This window comes from Phyllobates terribilis, unplaced genomic scaffold, assembly GCF_046119375.1.
Source record: "Phyllobates terribilis strain yellow unplaced genomic scaffold, ASM4611937v1 Scaffold_3__8_contigs__length_932513732, whole genome shotgun sequence".
Classification (NCBI taxonomy): domain Eukaryota; kingdom Metazoa; phylum Chordata; class Amphibia; order Anura; family Dendrobatidae; genus Phyllobates; species Phyllobates terribilis.
In genome coordinates, this window is record NW_027362763.1 from 246624151 (window position 1) to 246647233 (window position 23083).

At 43.7% G+C, this 23083-nt stretch overlaps 1 protein-coding gene across 2 annotated transcripts in view; it reads left to right on the forward strand.

Annotated features, from left to right (window-relative positions):
* The window catches only part of RHBDD1 (rhomboid domain containing 1), a 90905-nt gene that overhangs the window by 25130 nt on the left and 42692 nt on the right, over nucleotides 1-23083 (forward strand). For both annotated transcript variants that reach the window (XM_073674700.1, XM_073674699.1), the window contains exon 4: nucleotides 19235-19320. In XM_073674700.1, coding sequence (XP_073530801.1) covers nucleotides 19235-19320 — 86 coding nt within the window. The remainder of the gene's footprint in view (nucleotides 1-19234; nucleotides 19321-23083) is intronic.

Consider the following 23083-nt stretch of genomic DNA (forward strand, 5'->3'; position numbering starts at 1 on the left):
CACATAATGCACCCTAAAGTATAATGGCCCCACATAGTGCTCCATGCAAAATAATGGCCCCACATAGTGCTCCATACAAAATAATGGCCCCACATACTGCTCCATACAGAATAATGGCCCTACATAGTCCTCCATACAGTATAATGGACCCCACATAGTACACCCTACAGTATAATGGCCCCACATAGTGCACCCTAAAGTATAATGGCCCCATATAGTGCTCCATACAGAATAATGGCCCCACATAGTGCTTCATACAGAATAATGGCCCCACATAGTCCTGCATACAGAATAATGGACCCCACATAGTGCACCCTAAAGTATAATGGCCCCACATAGTGTGCCATACAGAATAATGGCCCCACATAGTGCTCCATACAGAATAATGGCCCCACATAGTCCTCCATACAGTATAATGGACCCCACATAGTGCACCCTACAGTATAATGGCCCCAAATAGTGCCCCATACAGAATAATTGCCCCACATAGTGCCCCATACAGTATAATGGACTCCACATAGTGCCCCATACAGTATAATGGACCCCACATAGTCCTCCATACAGTATAATGGCCCCACATAGTCCTCCATACAGTATAATGGTCCCACATAGTCCTCCATACAGTATATTGTGCCCCACATAGTCCTCCATACAGTATAATGTGCCCCACATAGTCCTCCATACAGTATAATGTGCCCCACATAGTCCTCCATACAGTATAATGTGCCCCACATAGTCCTCCATACAGTATAATGTGCCCCACATAGTCCTCCATACAGTATAATGTGCCCCACCTAGTCCTCCATACAGTATAATGTGCCCCACCTAGTCCTCCATACAGTATAATGTGCCCCACCTAGTCCTCCATACAGTATAATGTGCCCCACATAGTCCTCCATACAGTATAATGTGCCCCATATAGTCCTCCATACAGTATAGTGTGCCCAACATAGTGCTCCATACAGTATAATGGCTCCACATAGTGCTCCATACAGTATAATGGACCCCACATAGTGCACCCTACAGAATAATGGCCCCACATAGTGCACCCTACAGAATAATGGCCCTACATAGTGCTCCATACAGAATTATGGTCCCACATAGTGCTCCATACAGTATAATGGCCCCAGATAGTGTTCCATACAGTATAATGGCCCCGTATAGTTCTCCATACAGTATAAAGGGCCCCACATACTGCACCATACAGTATAATGTGCCCCACATAGTCCTTCATACAGTATAATGGGCCCCACATGGTGGCCTTACAGTATAATGGCCCCACATAGTGCACCATACAGTATAATGGGCCCCACATAGTGCTCCATAGAGTATCATGGCCCCACATAGTGCTTCATACAGTAAAATGGACCCCACATAATGCACCCTAAAGTATAATGGCCCCACATAGTGCTCCATACAAAATAATGGCCCCACATAGTGCTCCATACAAAATAATGGCCCCACATAGTGCTCCATACAGAATAATGGCCCCACATAGTCCTCCATACAGTATAATGGACCCCACATAGTGCACCCTACAGTATAATGGCCCCACATAGTGCACCCTAAAGTATAATGGCCCCATATAGTGCTCCATACAGAATAATGGCCCCACATAGTGCTCCATATAGAATAATGGCCCTACATAGTCCTGCATACAGTATAATGGACCCTACATAGTGCACCCTAAAGTATAATGGCCCCACATAGTGCTCCATACAGAATAATGGCCCCACATAGTGCTCCATACAGAATAATGGCCCCACATAGTCATCCATACAGTATAATAGACCCCACAAAGTGCACCCTACAGTATAATGGCCCTAAATAGTGCCCCATACAGAATGGCCCCACATAGTGCCCCATACAGATTAATTGCCCCACATAGTGCCCATACAGTATAATGGACCCCACATAGTGCCCCATACAGTATAATGGACCCCACATAGTGCCCCATACAGTATAATGGACCCCACATAGTGCCCCATACAGTATAATGGACCCCACATAGTCCTCCATACAGTATAATGGTCCCACATAGTCCTCCATACAGTATAATGTGCCCCACATAGTCCTCCATACAGTATAATGTGCCTCACATAGTCCTCCATACAGTATAATGTGCCCCACATAGTCCTCCATATAGTATAATGTGCCCCACATAGTCCTCCATACAGTATAATATGCCCCACATAGTCCTCCATACAGTATAATGTGCCCCACATAGTCCTCCATACAGTATAATGTGCCCCACATAGTCCTCCATACAGTATAGTGTGCCCCATATAGTCCTCCATACAGTATAGTGTGCCCCACATAGTCCTCCATACAGTATAGTGTGCCCCACATAGTGCACCATACAGTATAATGGCCCCACACAGTGCTCCATACAGTATAATGGCTCCACGTAGTCCTCCATATAGTATAATGTGCCCCACATAATGCTCCATCCAGTATAATGTGCCCCACACAGTGCTCCATACAGTGTAATGGCCCCACATAGTACCGCATACAGAAAAATGGCCCCACATAGTGCCCATCTGGCTTCGCGGACAAATATACTGCCCCTGGGGCACATTTGGCCCGCCCGTGGGCCAGAGTTTGACATGTGACATAGAGGAAGTGAAGTTCTTCGTCAGTATGGTCAAGCTGAATGAGCATGGCCATTATTCCCACTCCTATGTGGCAGACTGACTCGTATATGAATAGCAAATGTGTGATTCATCTTACATGTGTGAATAGAGTAAAACCATAAATCTCACTCGGTGTTAAGGGTTGCTGAACAAACATTGCCACAGGCAGCAACATTGAAGGTGTACATTTTTTTCCACAGGAATGTTATACTTTGTCTGCACCAAAGATAAGCAGAAAATATTTGTCTGCTTGCCATAATTTAGATTATTATATAAGCTTTAAATGACAATTTATAATCTAATCTGAATGTAAACCTGGTTATTCATTCAGCTTGTACATCCAGTGTGCCCATAAATTCAGCCCAATATGATAAGGGCAAGGGGTTACAAGTACTCCTCTATGATGTCCATGTGCTCTGATGGGACCTATGGGCAAGGGTTGTCCTAATTAGACAACTGCTAGCTAGAAATTGTAACATACTGCCAAGCCTTGTATAGATACAGTTACAGGTGTCACAAACGCTTACTGCCATCTTACTGGTCTAAGGCTGTGTGCCCACGATGCGTTTTTCAAGCGTTTATGCTGCGGAATATCCGCAGCGGAAACGCTTGGTAAACCTTCCCCCATGGTCTCCAATGCAATTCCGCACTTTCAATGCCCGTGCTGCGGATTTTTCCCAGCGTTTATGCTGCGCTCAAAAATCCGCAGCATGTCCATTAATTTTTGCGGAAGCGCTGCGTTTTCGTTGCCATTGACTTGCATTAGAACGCACCAATTCCACAAGACTGCATCTGTACTTGCGTAATGGGCGCTTTCTAATGTGCGGATGGTACCCGGGTGTGGAGGACAGGAGACTCTCCTCCAGACCCGGGTACCATTAAAAAAGCTGTAAAAAAAGAATAAAATAAAAAATAATGTATACTTACCTTCTGGCGGCCCCCGCTGCGCTCCTCCTTGCTTCCCGGCACTTCGCGATGGAATGAAGGACCTGTGCTGACGTCAGAATCATGTGACAGGTCACGGGACGCTGACGTCGGCAGGTCCTTCAGTCTACCGCTGCCGGCAGCCAGTACGGAGCGAAGCAAGACAGCACGGGACATCGGAGGGTAAGTATATATTTATTTTTTGACATTCTCTCGGGTCACACTATATAAATCTATGCTGTTTGCATGGATTTATATAGTGTGACCAAGTTGACAAGCACTTTCCAAGTGATGCTAAAATCGCTTGTCAACCCGCATGCGGAAATGCATGTGAAGAACGCTTCACATCCGCATGTCCCTGGCAGGAAAAACGCATGTAAAATCCGCATGTACAATCCGCATGCTTTTTTTCTGCCAGGGAGATGCAGAAACGCTCAGGAAAAAATCCGGAGCATTTCTGCATCTCATTATTTATGACATGTAATTTGTCTAACATAAGTCTTTATCTGAGCAGAGAATTAGCAATGTATACAGCATATATGGGAGTTATGTCCACTGGTTAACTTACCCTACACGAAGACTTATTCAACACTACTAAGTTTCTTTTAAAGGGAACCTGACCCAGAACCACATGCAGCATGTATCAGGCACTGGCTGTATGATTTCAGCCATGTATGCTTGACTCTGAAACTCTGCGGCATTTCCAAGAAAAACATACTTTAAAGACTCACTCTCATGTGTATATATATTTTTTTATTATGTGTGTATATAAGCATGTAGTGTGAGTGTATTAATACACTCATCTACCGCTGCTCTCTCCGGTGTCCAGCGCCGTTCTTCTCCTTTTCTCAGTGACGTCACCCCTCTGCAGACTCTCTGGGTCACGCTGCGTTCTGCATGACCCAGAAGTGGCTTTTACAAGACTCCATAGGCTTTTATACCACATATAGTGAGCCAGATTGCGGTGACACCACTCAAAAGCAAAGCACAACGGTGCTGAATCCCGGAGTGAACAGCGGTAGGTGAGTGTATTAATACACTCACACTATATGCATATATACATACATAGAATAAAAAAAAATATAGATGGGAGTGCTTCTTTGATAGCCACCATGGACCAAGCCACACAGGAGACAAGTCAAATAGGCGGGTCCCGGCAGCTTCTCCCCCGCTTACTGCCAATGACTGACAGGTGTGTCCCTATGCACACATGCAGGAAGACACCCATGAATCAAGGATAGCAAGCAGGGAGAAGCCATTGGGGACTGGCCTTATCGACTAGTTAATTGTGCTGCTTTGTCCCCAGTGACTTTGTAAAGTATGAATTTCTCTGAAATGCCGCGTGTGTATGTGTATATGTAGGTATATTTTATATATACAGTACAGACCAAAAGTTTGGCCACACCTTCTCATTTAAAGATTTTTCTGTATTTTCATGACTATGAAAATTGTACATTCACACTGAAGGCATCAAAACTATGAATTAACACATGTGGAATTATATACTTAACAAAAAAGTGTGAAACAACTGAAAATATGTCTTATATTCTAGGTTCTTCAAAGTAGCCACCTTTTGCTTTGATGACTGCTTTGCACACTCTTGACATTCTCTTGATGAGCTTCAAGAGGTAGTCACCGGAAATGGTCTTCTAACAATCTTGAAGGAGTTCCCAGAGATGCTTAGCACTTGTTGGCCCTTTTGCCTTCACTCTGCGGTCCAGCTCACCCCAAACCATCTCAATTGGGTTCAGGTCTGGTGACTGTGGAGGCCAGGTCATCTGGCGTAGCACCCCATCACTCTCCTTCTTGGTCAAATAGCCCTTACACAGCCTGGAGGTGTGTTTGGGGTCATTGTCCAGTTGAAAAATAAATGATGGTCCAACTAAACGCAAACCGGATGGAATAGCATGCCGCTGCAAGATGCTGTGGTAGCCATGCTGGTTCAGTATGCCTTCAATTTTGAATAAATCCCCAACAGTGTCACCATCAAAGCACCCCCACACCATCACACCTCCTCCTCCATGCTTCACGGTGGGAACCAGGCATGTAGAGTTCATCCATTCACCTTTTCTGCGTCACACAAATACACGGTGGTTGGAACCAAAGATCTCAAATTTGGACTCATCAAACCAAAGCACAGATTTCCACTGGTCTAATGTCCATTCCTTGTGTTCTTTAGCCCAAACAAGTCTCTTCTGCTTGTTGCCTGTCCTTAGCAGTGGTTTCCTAGCAGCTATTTTACCATGAAGGCCTGCTGCACAAAGTCTCCTCTTAACAGTTGTTGTAGAGATGTGTCTGCTGTTAGAACTCTGTGTGGCATTGACCTGGTCTCTAATCTGAGCTGCTGTTAACCTGCAATTTCTGAGGCTGGTGACTTGGATAAACTTATCCTCAGAAGCAGAGGTGACTCTTGGTCTTCCTTTCTTGGGGCGGTGCTCATGTGAGCCAGTTTCTTTGTAGCGCTTGATGGTTTTTGCACCTGCACTTGGGGACACTTTCAAAGTTTGCCCAATTTTTCGCACTGACTGACCTTCATTTCTTGAAGTAATGATGGCCACTCATTTTTCTTTACTTAGCTGATTTTTTCTTGCCATAATACAAATTCTAACAGTCTATTCAGTAGGACTATCAGCTGTATATCCACCAGACTTCTGCACAACACAATTGATGCTCCCAACCCCATTTATAAGGCAAGAAATCCCACTTATTAAACCTGACAGGGCACACCTGTGCAGTGAAAACCATTTCCGGTGACTACCTCTTGAAGCTCATCAAGAGGATGCCAAGAGTGTGCAAAGCAGTCATCAAAGCAAAAGGTGGCTACTTTGAAGAACCTAGAATATAAGACATATTTTCAGTTGTTTCACACTTTTTTGTTAAGTATATAATTCCACATGTGTTAATTCATAGTTTTGATGCCTTCAGTGTGAATGCACAATTTTCAAAGTCATGAAAATACAGAAAAATCTTTAAATGGGGTGTGTCCAAACTTTTGGTCTGTACTGTATGTGAACAGTGAATATATATACTATGTTTAGCATAAATGAGTACACCCCCTTTTGAAAAGCAAGATTTTAATCAATATCTCACTGAACTGATGAACAATTTTCAAAATTTTGACAAGACTGCTTTTCATAGAACATTTTTTTAGCCAGTAACTTGAAAGTAAGGTTAAACCTTCACGACCCTTGACGTGTCCCTGCATTTGATGCGGGCTCTGACACTGAGCCCACATCTTTCCCCACACTTGATGGCTGATTTAATCACCAGTTAAATGCCGCTGTCAATCACTGACAGCGCCATTTAACACGTGCCAGCCAGAAGCGCATCACAAGTCCCGCCTGTTGGTATTTGTCACGTGATCACTGGGTGCCTATGAGTTGTCATGACTGCTGGGGGTCTGCAGAAGACCCCCAGGCCTGTCATCGTGAATCTCCTGTTCATAAGAGATCGTGATTTTTGCTATACACTGCCATGTGTAGCACAAGTGATCAGTCGATCTTAGCTTCAAATCTCCTAAGGGGACTGTTGAGGTCAGTAAAAAGTAAAACAAATAAATAAATGTCAAAAATATTTTTAAAAAAAGCACAAGTTCAAATCACCCCCTTTGCCCCATAAAAAATAAAACAATAAAAAATATATACATTTTTGATATCACTGTGCCGATCGATAAAAATATCGGCGTCCATTTTCCCGTAGTCCACCGCATAGGACAGTATGGAAGGTGTGGGGCTCTGGCTGCCACAAAATGTTGGCGGAGCCCCGCACCACCGAACACCTCCAGCAGAATTTGGCAGACAGCATGGGGCCCGCAGCCGCCTTCAAACACCCCGTCCTGCCTCCACAGCATCTCCTGCCTCAGCCAGCGGCAACCCTGGCACACCGCTCTGTCAACGCCCCCCCCCCCCCAGGTAAGCTGATTATAACACGCACCGGTTTATTAAAAAAATATATATATATTTTCCTCCCCAAAATTTGGGGTGCGTTTTATAAACCGGTGCGTCTTATAATCCGCAAAATACAGTAATTTTTTTGGTCTCTTCAACATTGCAATAAAATGCAATAAGAGGTGATCAAAACATTTTTATCTATTCCAAATGGTATTTATAAAAATGTCAGTTCTTTGTGCAAAAAATAACTCTCTCATCCCGCCGCAGATCCCATAAAATGGAGACGCTACAGGTCTCGGAAAATGGCAACATTAGCAAAAAAAAATTTTTCTTACAAATTTTGGATTTTTTTTTCACCACTTGAATTAAAAAAAAGACTATATATGTTTGGTATGTGCATACTTGTACTGAACTGGAGAATCATATTGCCTGGTCCGTTTTAACATTCAGTGAACATGGTAAATAAAAAACCCCAAAAACAATTGTAGAATTGCAGTTCTTTTGCAATTTCACACACTTGGAATTTTTGTTTCCATTTTCCAGTACACTATATGGTAAAATCAATGGTGTCATTCAAAAGTACAACTCATCCCGCAAAAAACAAGTCCTCATACAGCTATGGGGACGGAAAAATAAAAAAGTTATGGCTCGGGGAAGGCGGGGAGGAAAAAACTAAAGCGGAAAATCGCAAGATCATGAAGTGGTTAATAAAACTTTCATTACAGAATCTTTAGTTCTACTCAAATTAGTTGATGCAAAACTTAATACACCCCACGTCAAAACGAACTACATCTAGTACTGTTTATGACCTCCATGATTTTTAAGGACAGCACCATGTTTTCTAGGTATGGGATGAACAAGTTGGTGACATATTCAAACATCTATCTTTTTCCATTCTTCAAGAATGACCCCTTTTAGAGCCTGGATGGACAGTGATGCTCAGCTTGTCTCTTCAGAAGTCCCTTCAGAATAGTTGTTCTATTGGGTTAAAATCAGGAGACACACTTGGCCACTGAGTCACTTTCACCCTGTTCTTCTTCAGAAATGCAACAGTGGCCTTAGATGTGAGTTTTGGATCATTGTCATATTGGAAAAGTGCACATCTACCAAGGAAGGGCATGGAGTGATGGTAGCGTCTTCTCTTTCAATATAGAACAGTACATCAGTGAATTCATGATACCATAAATGAAATCAAGCTCCCTGACAGCAGAAGCACTCTTGCAGGCCCACATAAGGACCCTGCCACAACCATGTTTCACTGTAGGCACCATGCATTTTTCTTTGTACTCCTCACCTTTGCAACCCCATATAGTTTTGAAGCCACCAGTTTGAAAATCATTTGCTGTATTTTGTGGACTAGAAAACTCGTCGATCCATAAGACGCACTCCAGATTTTGTGGAGGAAAATAGGAAAACATTTTTTTTAAATAAAATAGGGGTCCGTCTTATAGTTAAAATTTACGGTACGTTACCGGGGGAGTAGCAGCGGTGGATCGGGGTCTCAGGAGGCATGGACGATACTGCAGGCCCTGGCTGGGTGTAGGGGTTATCCCGGCGGTGCAAAGCTGCGGGCCTGGGGCTTCAACAATATGGCGGCAATGAGGCAGGTGCCAGGCTCTGCCCATATTTTTCCTGGCGGTGGGCTTCAGGAAACTGGCTGTCAGAGGGCGGTGCATGGTCAGATTGAGAACTCGGCTTGTCATTGAGCCGAGATCTAAATCATATATCTATTTTTTTAAGAATAGGCCCTGACAAATTGTAGGTGCCATTTTTGTACATAGGCTTTAGGAGAGGCTTCCTTCGTGGATGACACCCTGGCATGCCATTCCTCTGCAGAGTACGCTGTATTGTGTCATGGGATACACTCACCTCCTGCTTCTTTAGCTAACTGCAGTGAACTTGCATGTCGATTTCCTTCTCATCAGAAGACACTCCTGTTTAGGTGTTAACATCCGTGGTCTGCCTGGATGTCTCTGTGAGATGGTTGTAGTTCCATCTTTGTTAAATTTTTGTATCAATTTTTCTACAATATTCTGATTAAAGCTTTGCTGACCTTTTTGTAGCCTTCACTTTTCTTGTGTAAAGAAATTATTTTGTTTCTCATGTCTTGTGACATTTCTCTTCCACGTGGTGCCATTGCTGATGGCATGAAATGGGAAAGGGTTTTCTTTAAGTAATGCCCTTCTATAGTCAGCTGTCTGTTGGACACCTCTATAAAGATTAATTAGACTTACCTGTGGTTGACTTTATGTTAGTTTGAATTTTGTAGTCTAAACTTTAGGTTTGTTCTTAAGATTTTCATTGGGATGTACCTATTTTTACCACATGTTCTTGAATGAATTTGTTGGGAAAATTTACTTTTTAGGGTACGCAAAATAACAAATCTTGTTTGCAGACAATGGCCCTTATGTGTGGGGGTATTTTCTAGTATGGTATCCAATAGAAAATGTTGATCCTGAAAGGATATATTGCTCAATTGAGAAAAACATATAGCACAGTTGATCCTTTAAATGAGACAAAAGAGAACTTTGTGTCCTTGAGTCCAGAACAGAGCTGCTCGACTGTACTGGGTCAGTAAAGACAAAAAATGGACCAATCCTCTAAGCGGATTCCCATTCCCCTAAATATAATTAGCCTGCTATAAATCTCTAAGACTTCTGCCTGCTTCTGCTTGGAGTAATGTCAACAAGACGTATGGTGTTTATGTGGATTAGCCTGTAGCAATGTACATTGTAATGACTGACTTCACTGCGAGTAACAGTGTAAATCAGCGGTCAGCAACCTTTGACATGGGTGCCACAACTGGCATGTGGATCATGTTTTACCAGGCACACAAGGTAACGTGTACATAAAACTGTGTGGATTGGTGCAACAGCAGGTGGGCAGGTTTTTGGCATAACTACTATTACTGTGGCCGAAAGCCCAGCCATCTGTGGTTCATCAATGGGCACACAATTTGGAAGGCCAACCTGCAGCCATTGGCTGCTACAAGTTGGCTTAGTTCTTGCCTCAACAACAGCCAGACGTGTATCAAGATCAGGGCTGCCACTAAGAATTTCAGGGCACCATACTGGCAAAATTTTCAGGCCCCCTGGGACTCCGCCCCAGGCTCCGCCTCCATCCCTCAAACCTCCCACAGTCCCACTGCCCAGTCTTGGAAAAACTCCATTTCTGCACCACGTCCTCACCAATCACACATTAACAGTTCCCATTGTACACCAGATCACACACATAGCCAGCAGATTTTGTTTTGGCCAAAAGATTTCTTAAGCTGCTACCAGGATAAGGTAGACTCTTCTGGCCGGATTCTTCTCTGCTCTAACCTATTAAACATTTCTTATAATACCCAATACTCTTTTTAAGTATATTTTTCTTTAAGGCAATGTGTCGCATATTTTTTTTAAAAATGACCAATAATACATATTATAATTAGTGTTGAGCGAGTATGTTCTATTAACCCTTTCGCCGAGTATGCTCGGGCCGAGCTCCGAGTATTTATAGCTGCTCGGTGATGTGTTTGAATCGCTCCCGTGTGCATGATTTGCAACTGTTTGACAGCTTTATTACATGTGAGGAATGTCTATTTCTTACACAGTCCTCACATGTAATAAAACTGTCAAACAGTTGCAAATCATGCACACGGGAGCGATTCAAACACATCACCGAGTAGCTATAAATACTCGGAGCTCGGGCCGAGCATACTCGGACAGAACATACTCACTCAACCCTAATTATAATACATATTACCACCACATAGTGACCGAATAATACCACATACAAGGAATACCACCACACCATGACCAGACCATATATTACCACCACATAGTGACTGAATAATGTCACATGCAAGGAACAAATACCGCCACACCATGACCAGACCACATATTACCACCACATAGTGACCGAATAACACCACAAACAAGGAACAAATACGCCACACCATAAACAGACCATATATTACCACCACATAGTGACCGAATAACACCACATACAAGGAACAAATACGCCACACCATAACCAGACCATATATTACCACCACATAGTGACTGAATACTTTCACATACAAGGAACACATACCACCACACCATGGCCGGACCACATATTACCATGACATAGTGACTGACTACTACAATACTGATCATTAATAAAAAAAAACACAATACTAATATTACCATAAGTGCCATTATACACAGGAGCTCCGCACATAATATACAGTGTATAGTGTCAGTGTACAGGTAATACAGTTATCACCAGTGACATTATACACAGGTGCTCTGTATATAGTGTCAGTGTACAGGTAATACAATGATCACCAATGACATTATACACAGAAGCCCTGTGTATAGTATGTAGTGTATAGTGTTAGTGTACAGGCAACACACTGACTCACCGGTGACGTCTCTAGATGAAGTCCTTCATCTTCACTTTTCTTGTGCATCCAACACAGACCACCATCACTTCTTCCATCCAGGACACGTCTCTGCGACGTCATCCTGCCTCATGTCATGTCTCCGCTCTCCCCACCCCTCTATGTCTCCGCTCTCCCCCCTCTCCATGTCTCCGCTCTTCCCCCCATGTCTCTGCTCTTCCTCCCATGTCTCAGCTCTTCCCCCCCATGTCTCTGCTCTCCCTCCCATGTCTCCGCTCTCCCCCCATGTCTCCGCTCTGCACCCCCCCATGTCTCCGCTCTGCACCCCCCCATGTCTCCGCTCTGCACCCCCCCATGTCTCCGCTCTGCACCCCCCCATGTCTCCGCTCTGCACCCCCCCATGTCTCCTCTCTGCACCCCCCCATGTCTCCTCTCTGCACCCCCCCATGTCTCCGCTCTGCACCCCCCCATGTCTCCGCTCTGCACCCCCCCATGTCTCCGCTCTGCACCCCCCCATGTCTCAGCTCTGCACCCCCCCATGTCTCAGCTCTGCACCCCCCCATGTCTCAGCTCTGCACCCCCCCATGTCTCAGCTCTGCACCCCTCCATGTCTCAGCTCTGCACCCCTCCATGTCTCAGCTCTGCACCCCCCCATGTCTCTGCTCTGCACCCCGTCATGTCTCTGCTCTGCACACCCCCATGTCTCCAAAAAAATACTCCTTACCTTGCTGCTGCTCCAGCGACGATGCTCCTTCCTCCTGATGTGAAGATACTATGCCAGCCAGTCACAGGCCGGAACTGACATCATACACCAGCGACGTGCGCGGCCTGTGATTGGCGCCGTTAACTATTGCCGCATGGCAATAGCTTTAAAGTGAACCTGCATCTGAGCAATGACGCAGGTTCAGTTCCCTGGAGCCCAGTGAGCAGGGGAGTAGGGCCTCTGCTCACCGGGCCCCATACGCCAGTAAGGGCAGTAATGTCCTGATGGCGGCCCTGACCAGGATGGCCACCTTTACTGCACATTGGTTGGCACTGGGTGCATCCATTCTTTACTAAGTAACTTCATTTTTGGCCATATGATATTGGTCTGTCATGGAGACAAAATTTAAAACACTATGTAATATAAATTAAAGAGCTTAATATCTTTCAGGTCTCCAAACAAAATGTAGAAAACAACTACAATAATCACATATGTTACACACATAACTTAACCATGACACAAGTAGACAGCTGGCACAATATCGCAACGTGTAAGTCACATAACAGTTTTTAAAATATAAATATATGAGAGCCTTCAGTGGTTGATATCTTTTTAATGGCTAACTAAAAAGATGGTAACAACCAACAGTTTGTGTTATTGGCTTTCATATTGCATGGCACACTGAATACTTCATCTTTTTTTTATTGTGTTTTATAGGCACATGGTACAAAAGAGTTTGTAATCTGTATTTAAGAAGCTGATTATTCTTTTCTTGCTTGTTTTGTAAAATATTTGGTGCTCTTATAGTGAAATATATGAAATGCATGCAAAATCCAGGTTTATTCTTCTTAATGAGTACCTATCACTTGTCTGTGGTTGCACTTTTTAATTTACACAGGTGAGTGTTAACTAATTCTCAATAGTTCTAAAAAAAAAAGACCAAGAATGCCCCTAATGCCACACTAAAGGACCCAAGTGAGGTCTGAACTACCTGGTTGTTAGTCCCTGACATGCAGAGTGGGATCCCACGTCCCTATGTGCCTCTCACTTGCAAAGCGCAAAATCTTTCCAGGTATCGCAAGATCTTGTGCCTCTAGGTGAAACAGCACTGCCTTATTATGGGCTCAGCAGCTACCAATCGCTGTGTATATAATGCAATAGCACTGTTAGTTAAAACTGCAAGAAATCGTGATAACACTCGAGATTTTGCGCTTTGCCTGCGAGTTTGGCCGTTGAGGATTGTGGGATCTCGAAACATGAAAATGCAGCATTAGAAAAAAAGATGTCTGCAGCATAAGCAACTGAGCTTAAACCCCTACACGACCTATGACTTATAGGTACGTCACAGGTCGTGTCCCGGAATTTGATGCGGGCTCCGGCACTGACCCCACATTTTTTCAGGCACCTGACAGCTGATTTCATCAGCTGACATGTGCCCTTATCAAGCGCGGGTGGAATCGCTATCCACCCACAGCTGTTAACATGTTAAATCACGCCGTCAATCGCTGACAGCAGCATTTAACTCACGATTACATGAAGCGCGTCAGAAACCCCACCCATCGGTGCCCATGTCACATGATTGAAGGACGCCGATGGGTTGGCATGACAGCCGGGGGTCTGCAGAAGACCCCCGTGCTTGTCATTGCAGATCCCCTATGAACGCCGGCCGGGGCACCACTAGCAGGTAGGGGGCCCACTCGCTGTCAGGCACCCCAGCACGCTATGGGACCCATGAGCGGAGGAGAGCGGTGCCAGCGCCCGCCCCTCTCCCCCCATCCCCAGCTTCCTCTGGTCCCCGGCACAATACTTACCTCTTCCCGTGCCTCCGCAGCAGGACCGGTGTCTTCCGCGGCTGTTGCACTGTGACGTCTCAGGTCAGAGGACGCGATGACGTCTTTCCACCGCGCCCTCTACTGAGCAGTCACAGCGGGAAGACTGCGACGCGGCTGAGGAGTCTGGAACAGTGGCAGCAGGTGAGGTGAGTATTTGATTTTTTTTTTTCATGTATGGAGGCATGGGGCATTATATGGGGGCCCTGCCTGCATGGGGCATTATATGGCTGCCCAGCCTGCATGGGGCATTATATGGGAGCCAGTATTCGGTATGGAGCATTATATGGGGGCCAATATTCTGTATGGAGCATTATATGGGGGCCAGCATTCTGTATGGAGCATTATAAGGTGGCCTGTATTCTGTATGGAGCATTATAAGGGGGCCAGTATTCTGTATGGAGCGTTATATGAGGGCCAGTATTCTGCATGGAGCATTATATGGGGTCTATTATTCTTTATGGAGCATTATATGGAGTCCATTATTCTGTATGGAGCAATATATGGGGCTCATTATACTGTATGGAGGACTTAGTGGTGCCATAATACTGTATGGAGGACTATACTGTCCGGTCTGCACTGTGCGCTGTGAGGATTCGCCGGTTTCTGAGCTATTGTAGAATTTACAATAGATATCGCTCATGTAATGTAAGAAGTGAAATCTTTGGCATTGTACTATATCTATATATTTCTCAGCGGTATCTATGCACATTGAATCGTGGTATGTGTTAAAGGGGCCCACTGAAACTCTTTCGTCCGGGGCCCACAAAAACCTGGAGCCGGCCCTGTGTGGCTGGCATTCATAGCAGATGATAATTTCTGCTACACATACAGTGGTGGCCAAAAGTATTGGCACCCCTGCAATTCTGTCAGATAATTCTCAGTTTCTTCCTGAAAATGATTGCAATCACAAATTCTTTGGTATTATTCTCTTCATTTAATTTGCTTGCAAGGAAAAAACACAAAAGAGAATGAAGCAAAAATCAAATCATTGATCATTTCACACAAAACTCCAAAAATGGGCCAGACAAAAGTATTGGCACCCTCAGCCTAATACTTGGTTGCACAACCTTTAGCCAAAATAACTGCGAACAACCGCTTCCGGTAACCATCAATGAGTTTCTTACAATGCTCTGCTGGAATTGTAGACCATTCTTCTTTGGCAAACTGCTCCAGGTCCCTGATATTTGAAGGGTGCCTTCTCCAAACTGCCATTTTGAGATCTCTCCACAGGTGTTCTATGGGATTCAGGTCTGGACTCATTGCTGGCCACCTTAGAAGTCTCCAGTGCTTTCTCTCAAACCATTTTATAGTGCTTTTGGAAGTGTGTTTTGGGTCATTGTCCTGCTGGAAGACCCATGACCTCTGAGGGAGACCCAGCTTTCTCACACTGGGCCCTACATTATGCTGCAAAATTTGTTGGTAGTCTTCAGACTTCATAATGCCATGCACACGGTCAAGCAGTCCAGTGCCAGAGGCAGCAAAGCAACCCCAAAACATCAGGGAACCTCCGCCATGTTTGACTGTAGGGACCGTGTTCTTTTCTTTGAATGCCTCTTTTTTTTTTCCTGTACACTCTATGTTGATGCTTTTTCCCAAAAAGCTCTACTTTTGTCTCATCTGACCAGAGAACATTCTTCCAAAACGTTTTAGGCTTTCTCAGGTAAGTTTTGGCAAACTCCAGCCTGGCTTTTTTATGTCTCGGGGTAAGAAGTGGGGTCTTCCTGGGTATCCTACCATACAGTCCCTTTTCATTCAGACGCCGACGGATAGTACGAGTTGACACTGTTGTACCCTCGGACTGCAGGGCAGCTTGACCTTGTTTGGATGTTAGTCGAGGTTCTTTATCCACCATCCGCACAATCTTGCGTTGAAATCTCTCGTCAATTTTTCTTTTCCGTCCACATCTAGGGAGGTTAGCCACAGTGCCATGGGCTTTAAACTTCTTGATGACACTGCGCACGGAAGACACAGGAACATTCAGGTCTTTGGAGATGGACTTGTAGCCTTGAGATTGCTCATGCTTCCTCACAATTTGGTTTCTCAAGTCCTCAGACAGTTCTTTGGTCTTCTTTCTTTTCTCCATGCTCAATGTGGTACACACAAGGACACAGGACAGAGGACAGAGGTTGAGTCAACTTTAATCCATGTTAACTGGCTGCAAGTGTGATTTAGTTATTGCCAACACCTGTTAGGTGCCACAGGTAAGTTACAGGTGCTGTTAATTACACGAATTAGAGAAGCATCACATGATTTTTCAAACAGTGCCAATACTTTTGTCCACCCCCTTTTTTAGGTTTGGTGTGGAATTGTATCCAATTTGGCTTTAGGACAATTCTTTTTGTGTTTTTTCATTGAAGACAAATTAAATGAAGATAATAATACCAAAGAATTTGTGATTGCAATCATTTTCAGGGAGAAACTGAGTATTATCTGACAGAATTGCAGGGGTGCGAATGCTTTTGGCCACCACTGTAGCAGGGCTGAAGTGTAGCATAGAATGTATCGGGTATGGTAACTTTGCATGTATTCAATGAACACATACGGATTTACCTGCGTGATCGGACGCAGCGAAAATACGCTGCTTCTAAAACACTGCTATAGCCTGATTGTGGGCACATAGCCTTATGATATGCGCACAAGGCGTTTAAGACGCGGGCGTATCCGAATCCTTCTTCCTATAGGAAGACTCTTTTTAGAAATAAACCTCCAGAGATTTTTCTGAAGTGTCTTCTTGGACGTCTCCTGCTTTGTTTTTAGCTTTATTTTTAATGTTTTTTCCTTTCATACATAAGATAGTGATTTCCAAGCTGAAGCTGCCAGAAGAATGGAACGGTTACTTCTTTTAGCTGAAATCAATCAAACGTTTAGTCTACCAAAAATGCTACGTCACTGAAACAAATAGAAATCAAAGTATAGCCTTCCAACTATCCTAACACAATGTGGTCATAGTTTCTAAGAAGTGCCGCTTATAACTAGACATTTGTGCCTTCATTGTACCTTGATATTCAATACTACTGTTACTTTAAGTGCTCAATTACTTTTGAGGTGAAAGCCTGGAGCACATTTATTTTAATTAATGACCGAACAAATGAAATTGCATGTATTGTATTTGCCATGTGAAGTAGCACATTAATAAACACGACAGAGATTGAATAATGATTGAACCTAAATGGCCGGTGCTAGTGGAGGTAGAGGGTGAATGTGTAATCGCTGTGCGATGGGCTTGCTGCGTATAAGTACACAATGGTTAGCTCATTATTTGAGGCATTAACATCTGGATCTGGAGGAGATGCAGTTTGGGAGCAGTTTTACTCATAGAGAGCATCTTGTTTGGCCATTAAAACAACAGTAGTAAAATGAATGCAACTGGCAAAAAAGTAAAGTTTTACAATCCAGTTTACAGTTTAATTCCAGGGAAATACTGACAATCCATTTATGGAGCCCCTCTTCCCCCAAAGCTTCACTTTTTCAAAATATTGTAAAGCTCATCTGGTGTCCTCTTTTAGGCTGTGTGCCCATGATGGTTTTATGAGCTGCACATTTTTGCTGCTTCTAAAAAAAATGCCGTGTCTTACAGTTCCAGTAAAGTGGAAGACATTTATAGAAATATCATGCCCACTGTTATTTTTTTTATTTTAGTTTTTCATACTCCGCGTAAACTAGATGAGTGGGGTAGCAGAGCTGGAACAGCGATGACTGACTGGTGTAATAGAACAAGAAAAACAAAGTAACAGAGTTGTAGCAGTGAAGTCTGAGTAGTGATGCTGGAACACCACTGTGGTTGAGTTGTAGCAGCAGAGTTTGAGTGACGTTGCTGGAACAGTGATGTAGCAGAGGAAATCCAGAACTAAGTAGTGTCAAGACTCTGGGGACCTGAATACTCCGGCTCATTCTCACCAGCTGAGCTGAGCTAAATGGAAAGACCAGGTGCTGTCATAGAGTCAACCTGATGTGCAGAAAAACAGATGAGACCAGTCCATTGAGAGAGGCAATTAAGCGGTGCTGGAGCCAGGAGAAGTGATTAACATATTTCTACAAAATAAATCAGGAACTGTTGACACTTGGCAGATATGTCTGATGTGTATTGTGTATGAACGAATAATAGCTTATCAATTTAACAAACAATGAAAGGAAGACCACATGCGGCCAAAACTCAGCACAGCCATAGCGGCTCTGCAGTCCATTATGAATAGAGCACATGCTCGACATCCACTTCTGGAAACAGTCCAGTTTTTCTCCGGAAGTTCCTTAGACAATGAACGGAGTGGAGTTTGAGCATGCGCACCTCCACTTCACTCATCACTGGCTGCAGAGCCCCATGCTCAGGGTTACAGAGCCCCATGCTCAGGGTTCCAGAACCTGGATCTTGGGATCGCTAAGCGTCATAACAGTCAAACCTCCAGTGATCTGCCAATCATCCCCTATCCAACAGATAAGGGAATACATTGTTTCTTAAGGAACAACCCCTTAGTTTCCGCATAACATGAAAATTAATAGAGGCAAGAAGAGCAAACGCAGATAGTCTTTTGTGATATTTTTAACCCAGGGTAATTAAATAATTGCATTTTGATGAGGGGAAAAAAATATGTTTTTATATCTTTACAGACTAACTGTTTTGTTAGTTGTGGGACTAAATACACTGGTGACTACCAACTCCCCAGTATGAGAGTTTTTCCCAAAATTTTCCACATTCCAGGTTTGTGGACCCCTATGAACATGACTTGGTGGCAGTATTAGTAATTTCTGCACTCATAAGTCTGTGGTTGTGTAGAGATATAAATATGAGCCTTTTTTACCTCGATGTACATGTGATTTACCACAATGTAAATGTTACTTGTCATTTTTTTTATTGTTTTGTTTTTTTTGTCTTGTTTTTATGGCAGGACATCTTTTATTGGGCATCTCTCTGGGATCCTGGTGGGCTTGTTGTACACACATGGACCCTTGATGACTATTCTGGGAACTGCAGGTAATGACACTTTGTTCTGAGCATTGGCAAGGTAGTAGTCTTTTCTTTTATACACCACACCTGTGACTTTAATGATGCAGATATCATTCATCACAAGTAATGAAAATAAATATGTTACTTCTCGGGTTATGAATACAGAGCTTACCTTGTGGGCACACACAGTGATTGGCATGATGAATCAATAATAAAAAGGACAGTAAAGCTAAACACGGCTTTTAGAACATAATGGTTGTAAGTGGAAATAAATTACAGTTTCTACAGCCATTGAATACAGACTAAGAATCTTTTATTCAGTCGGTGATGAGAGACATATGGCTGGCAATTCTTTCTCGTTCTGTTTTGAAATATTAAACAAATCATAAGTGCAAGAAGTCAGGGAGGATAGGACACGTGTACTGCAATACCATTTTACTTTTGTGGAGGAAAACATTTGGCTACATTAGTTACAAAGTCTGAAAAGTAAAAAAAAAAGACATATCAAACCACATTGTTCAACTCCAAGTACTGCACAAAATCTTAAAGGGGATGTGTCCATCAAGAATGACCTATTGTTTAAATCAGCTTTTTCTACAAGTATTTTGTATTGCTGCATATAGTACAAGCGATCAAGTCTCCTAGGGGTACTAAAAATGACAGTACAAATGTTTTTAAATATCATCCCCTTTATCCCAGTTCAAAATAAAGTGATTTAAAAAGTAAAAAAAAAAAGTTTGGCATTGCGGTGCCCAATCATTGAAAATCTAAATTTAATTAATGCGTATGAAAAACGTTCTAAAAAGGAAAAAGTTGAAACAGAATTGCCTTTTTTTTGGTCATTGCATTTCCCCCAAAAATACCCCAAAATGGTAACAAAACTAAAGCTCAGTACGCGAAAAAACAAGCCCACTGACAGGTCCATCAACGGAAAAATGAAAATGTTGCGGACCTCAGAAAAAGAAATGTTTGGTTTGTGTCGACATGTTCTAAGATTCAGAATTTTGTTTAGACACTGAAATTGAAAAAAACTAAAAAAGTTTGGTATCGCCGTAACTATATTCACCTGGAGCATCCTGTTACTAGTTAATTTTTAAAACACGATGAGTACTGTAGAAACGAGACCCAAAAATCAGTGGCGGAATTGCTTTTTTTCTTTTTCAGCATTTCACTGCACTTGGATTTTTTTTCTTGTTTTTCAGTACAGTCATGGCCAAAAGTTTTGAGAATGACACCAAAATTATATTTTCACATGATCTGCTGGCCTCTGGTTTTTATTAGTGTTTGTCTGATGTTTATATCACATACAGAAATATAATTGCAATCATATTATGAGTACCAATAGGTTATATTGACAGTTAGAATGAGTTAATGCAGCAAGTCAATATTTGCAGTGTTGCCCCTTCTTCTTCAAGACCTCAGTAATTCTCCCTGGCATGCTCTCAATCAACTTTTGGACCAAATCCTCACTGATAGCAGTCCATTCTTGCATAATCAATGCTTGCATTTTGCCAGAATTTGTTGGTTTTTGTTTGTCCACCCGTCTCTTGATGATTGACCACAAGTTCTCAATGGGATTAAGATCTGGGGAGTTTCCAGGCCATGGACCCAAAATCTCTATGTTTTGTTCCATGAGCCATTTAGTTATCACCTTTGCTTTATGGCAAGGTGCTCCATCATGCTGGAAAAGGCATTGTTGGGCGCCAAACTGCTCTTGGACGGTTGGGAGAAGTTGCTCTTGGAGGACATTCTGGTACCATTCTTTATTCATGGCTGTGTTTTTAGGCAAGACTGTGAGTGAGCCGATTCCCTTGGCTGAGAAGCAACCCCACACATGAATGGTTTCAGGATGCTTTACAGTTGGCATGAGACAAGACTGGTGGTAGCGCTCACCTCTTCTTCTCTGAATAAGCTGTTTTCCAGATGTCCCAAACAATCGAAAAGGGGATTCATCAGAGAAAATGACTTTGCCCCAGTCCTCAGCAGTCCACTCCCTGTACCTTTTGCAGAATATCAGTCGGTCCCTGATGTTTTTTCTGGAGAGAAGTGGCTTCTTTGCTGCCCTCCTTGAAACCAGCCCTTGCTCAAAGAGTCTCCGCCTCACAGTGCGTGCAGAAGCACTCACACCAGCCTGCTGCCATTCCTGAGCAAGCTCGGCACTGCTGGTAGTCCGATCCCGCAGCTGAAACAGTTTTAAGATACGGTCCTGGCGCTTGCTGGTCTTTCTTGGGCGCCCTGGAGCCTTTTTGACAACAATGGAAGCTCTCTCCTTGAAGTTCTTGATGATGCGATAGATTGTTGACTGAGGTGCAATCTTTGTAGCTGCGATACTCTTCCCTGTTAGGCCATTTTTGTGCAGTGCAATGATGGCTGCACATGTTTCTTTAGAGATAACCATGGTTAACTGAAGAGAAACAATGATACCAAGAACCAGCCTCCTTTTAAAGTGTCCAGTGATGTCATTCTTACTTAATCATGACTGATCTCCAGCCCTGTCCTCATCAACACCCACACCTGTGTTAATGGATCAATCACTAAAACGATGTTAGCTGCTCCTTTTAAGGCAGGACTGCAATGATGTTGAAATGTGTTTTGGGGGTTAAAGTTCATTTTCTGGGCAAATATTGACTTTGCAAGTACAGTAATTGCTGTTAAGCTGATCACTCTTTGACATTCAGGAGTATATGCAAATTGCCATTACAAAAAATGAAGCAATAAACTTTGGAAAAATTACTATTTGTCTCATTCTCAATACTTTTGGCCATGACTGTACATTATATAGTAAAATTATATACATGAAGCCGGTGCTCCAGCAGCTGTGAATTGCGGTGATGGTGGAGCAGGATCACAGGTCCCTCCATTCCCTGCCTCAGGAACTCAGCTGCAGCAGAAGAGGTGAGATGCCTGTGGACTTGCTGGGGGCCTGTGGACTTGCTGGGGGCCTGTGGACTTGCTGGGGGCCAGGGGACTTGCTGGGGGCCAGGGGACCTGCTGGGGGCCTGGGGACCTGCTGGGGCCTGCCTGGGGACCTGCTGGGGCATGCGCCGGCTCAGGCATCCATTTTCCCGTGGATCACGGCCTCAGGAAGATGGCCGCGGCCACCGGAAGCCGCACACGCTGCTCTGCCGCACCGCCAGACACCGCTCACAGCCTGGCAGAGGCCCCGGCTCCTCTGGTTCACCGCCCGACACCAGCCACTCCAGCACAGGTACAGGCTCCAGCCGCATCTCACACCTGCCGCCGCCGGAGGACCCTGCGATCCCGCTCCACCACCACCGGTAAAGTAACGTTCGGACCATAAGACGCATCCCCCATTTTCCTTCCAAATTTTGGGGAAAAAAAGTGTGTCTTATGGTCCGAAAAATACGGTACATTTTACCAGTGAATTGTAGTGTATGATGAGCCCACAAAAATTCTAAAACATGTCTTATATGTGAGGGTTCCCCTTACTAATCAAGAAATAAGGGGTCCCTTGCTCCCCCCAGTCAGCACTCCAGAGAGGCCACTCCTTGTCGAAGATTGTGGTCTTTTTTTTTCAACCATATTGATTGTGTAATTGCCATTGATGACTGCATTATTTTCACAAGATTTCCTGGTTATTAAAAAAAAAAAAACATATCTGAACTGCATCGTGTTGTAGGTAGCAATTAACGAGAAGTAGGATTTATAGTGTATCCAGTCAGTACCTTTAGAGCAGCCACCACATTTCCTCATAGAGCAGAAAGAGAGATGCCAGAGAGGATTCAAGTTACAGTAAATCCAGTGAATAGTTGTCAGAGCAATGATAATG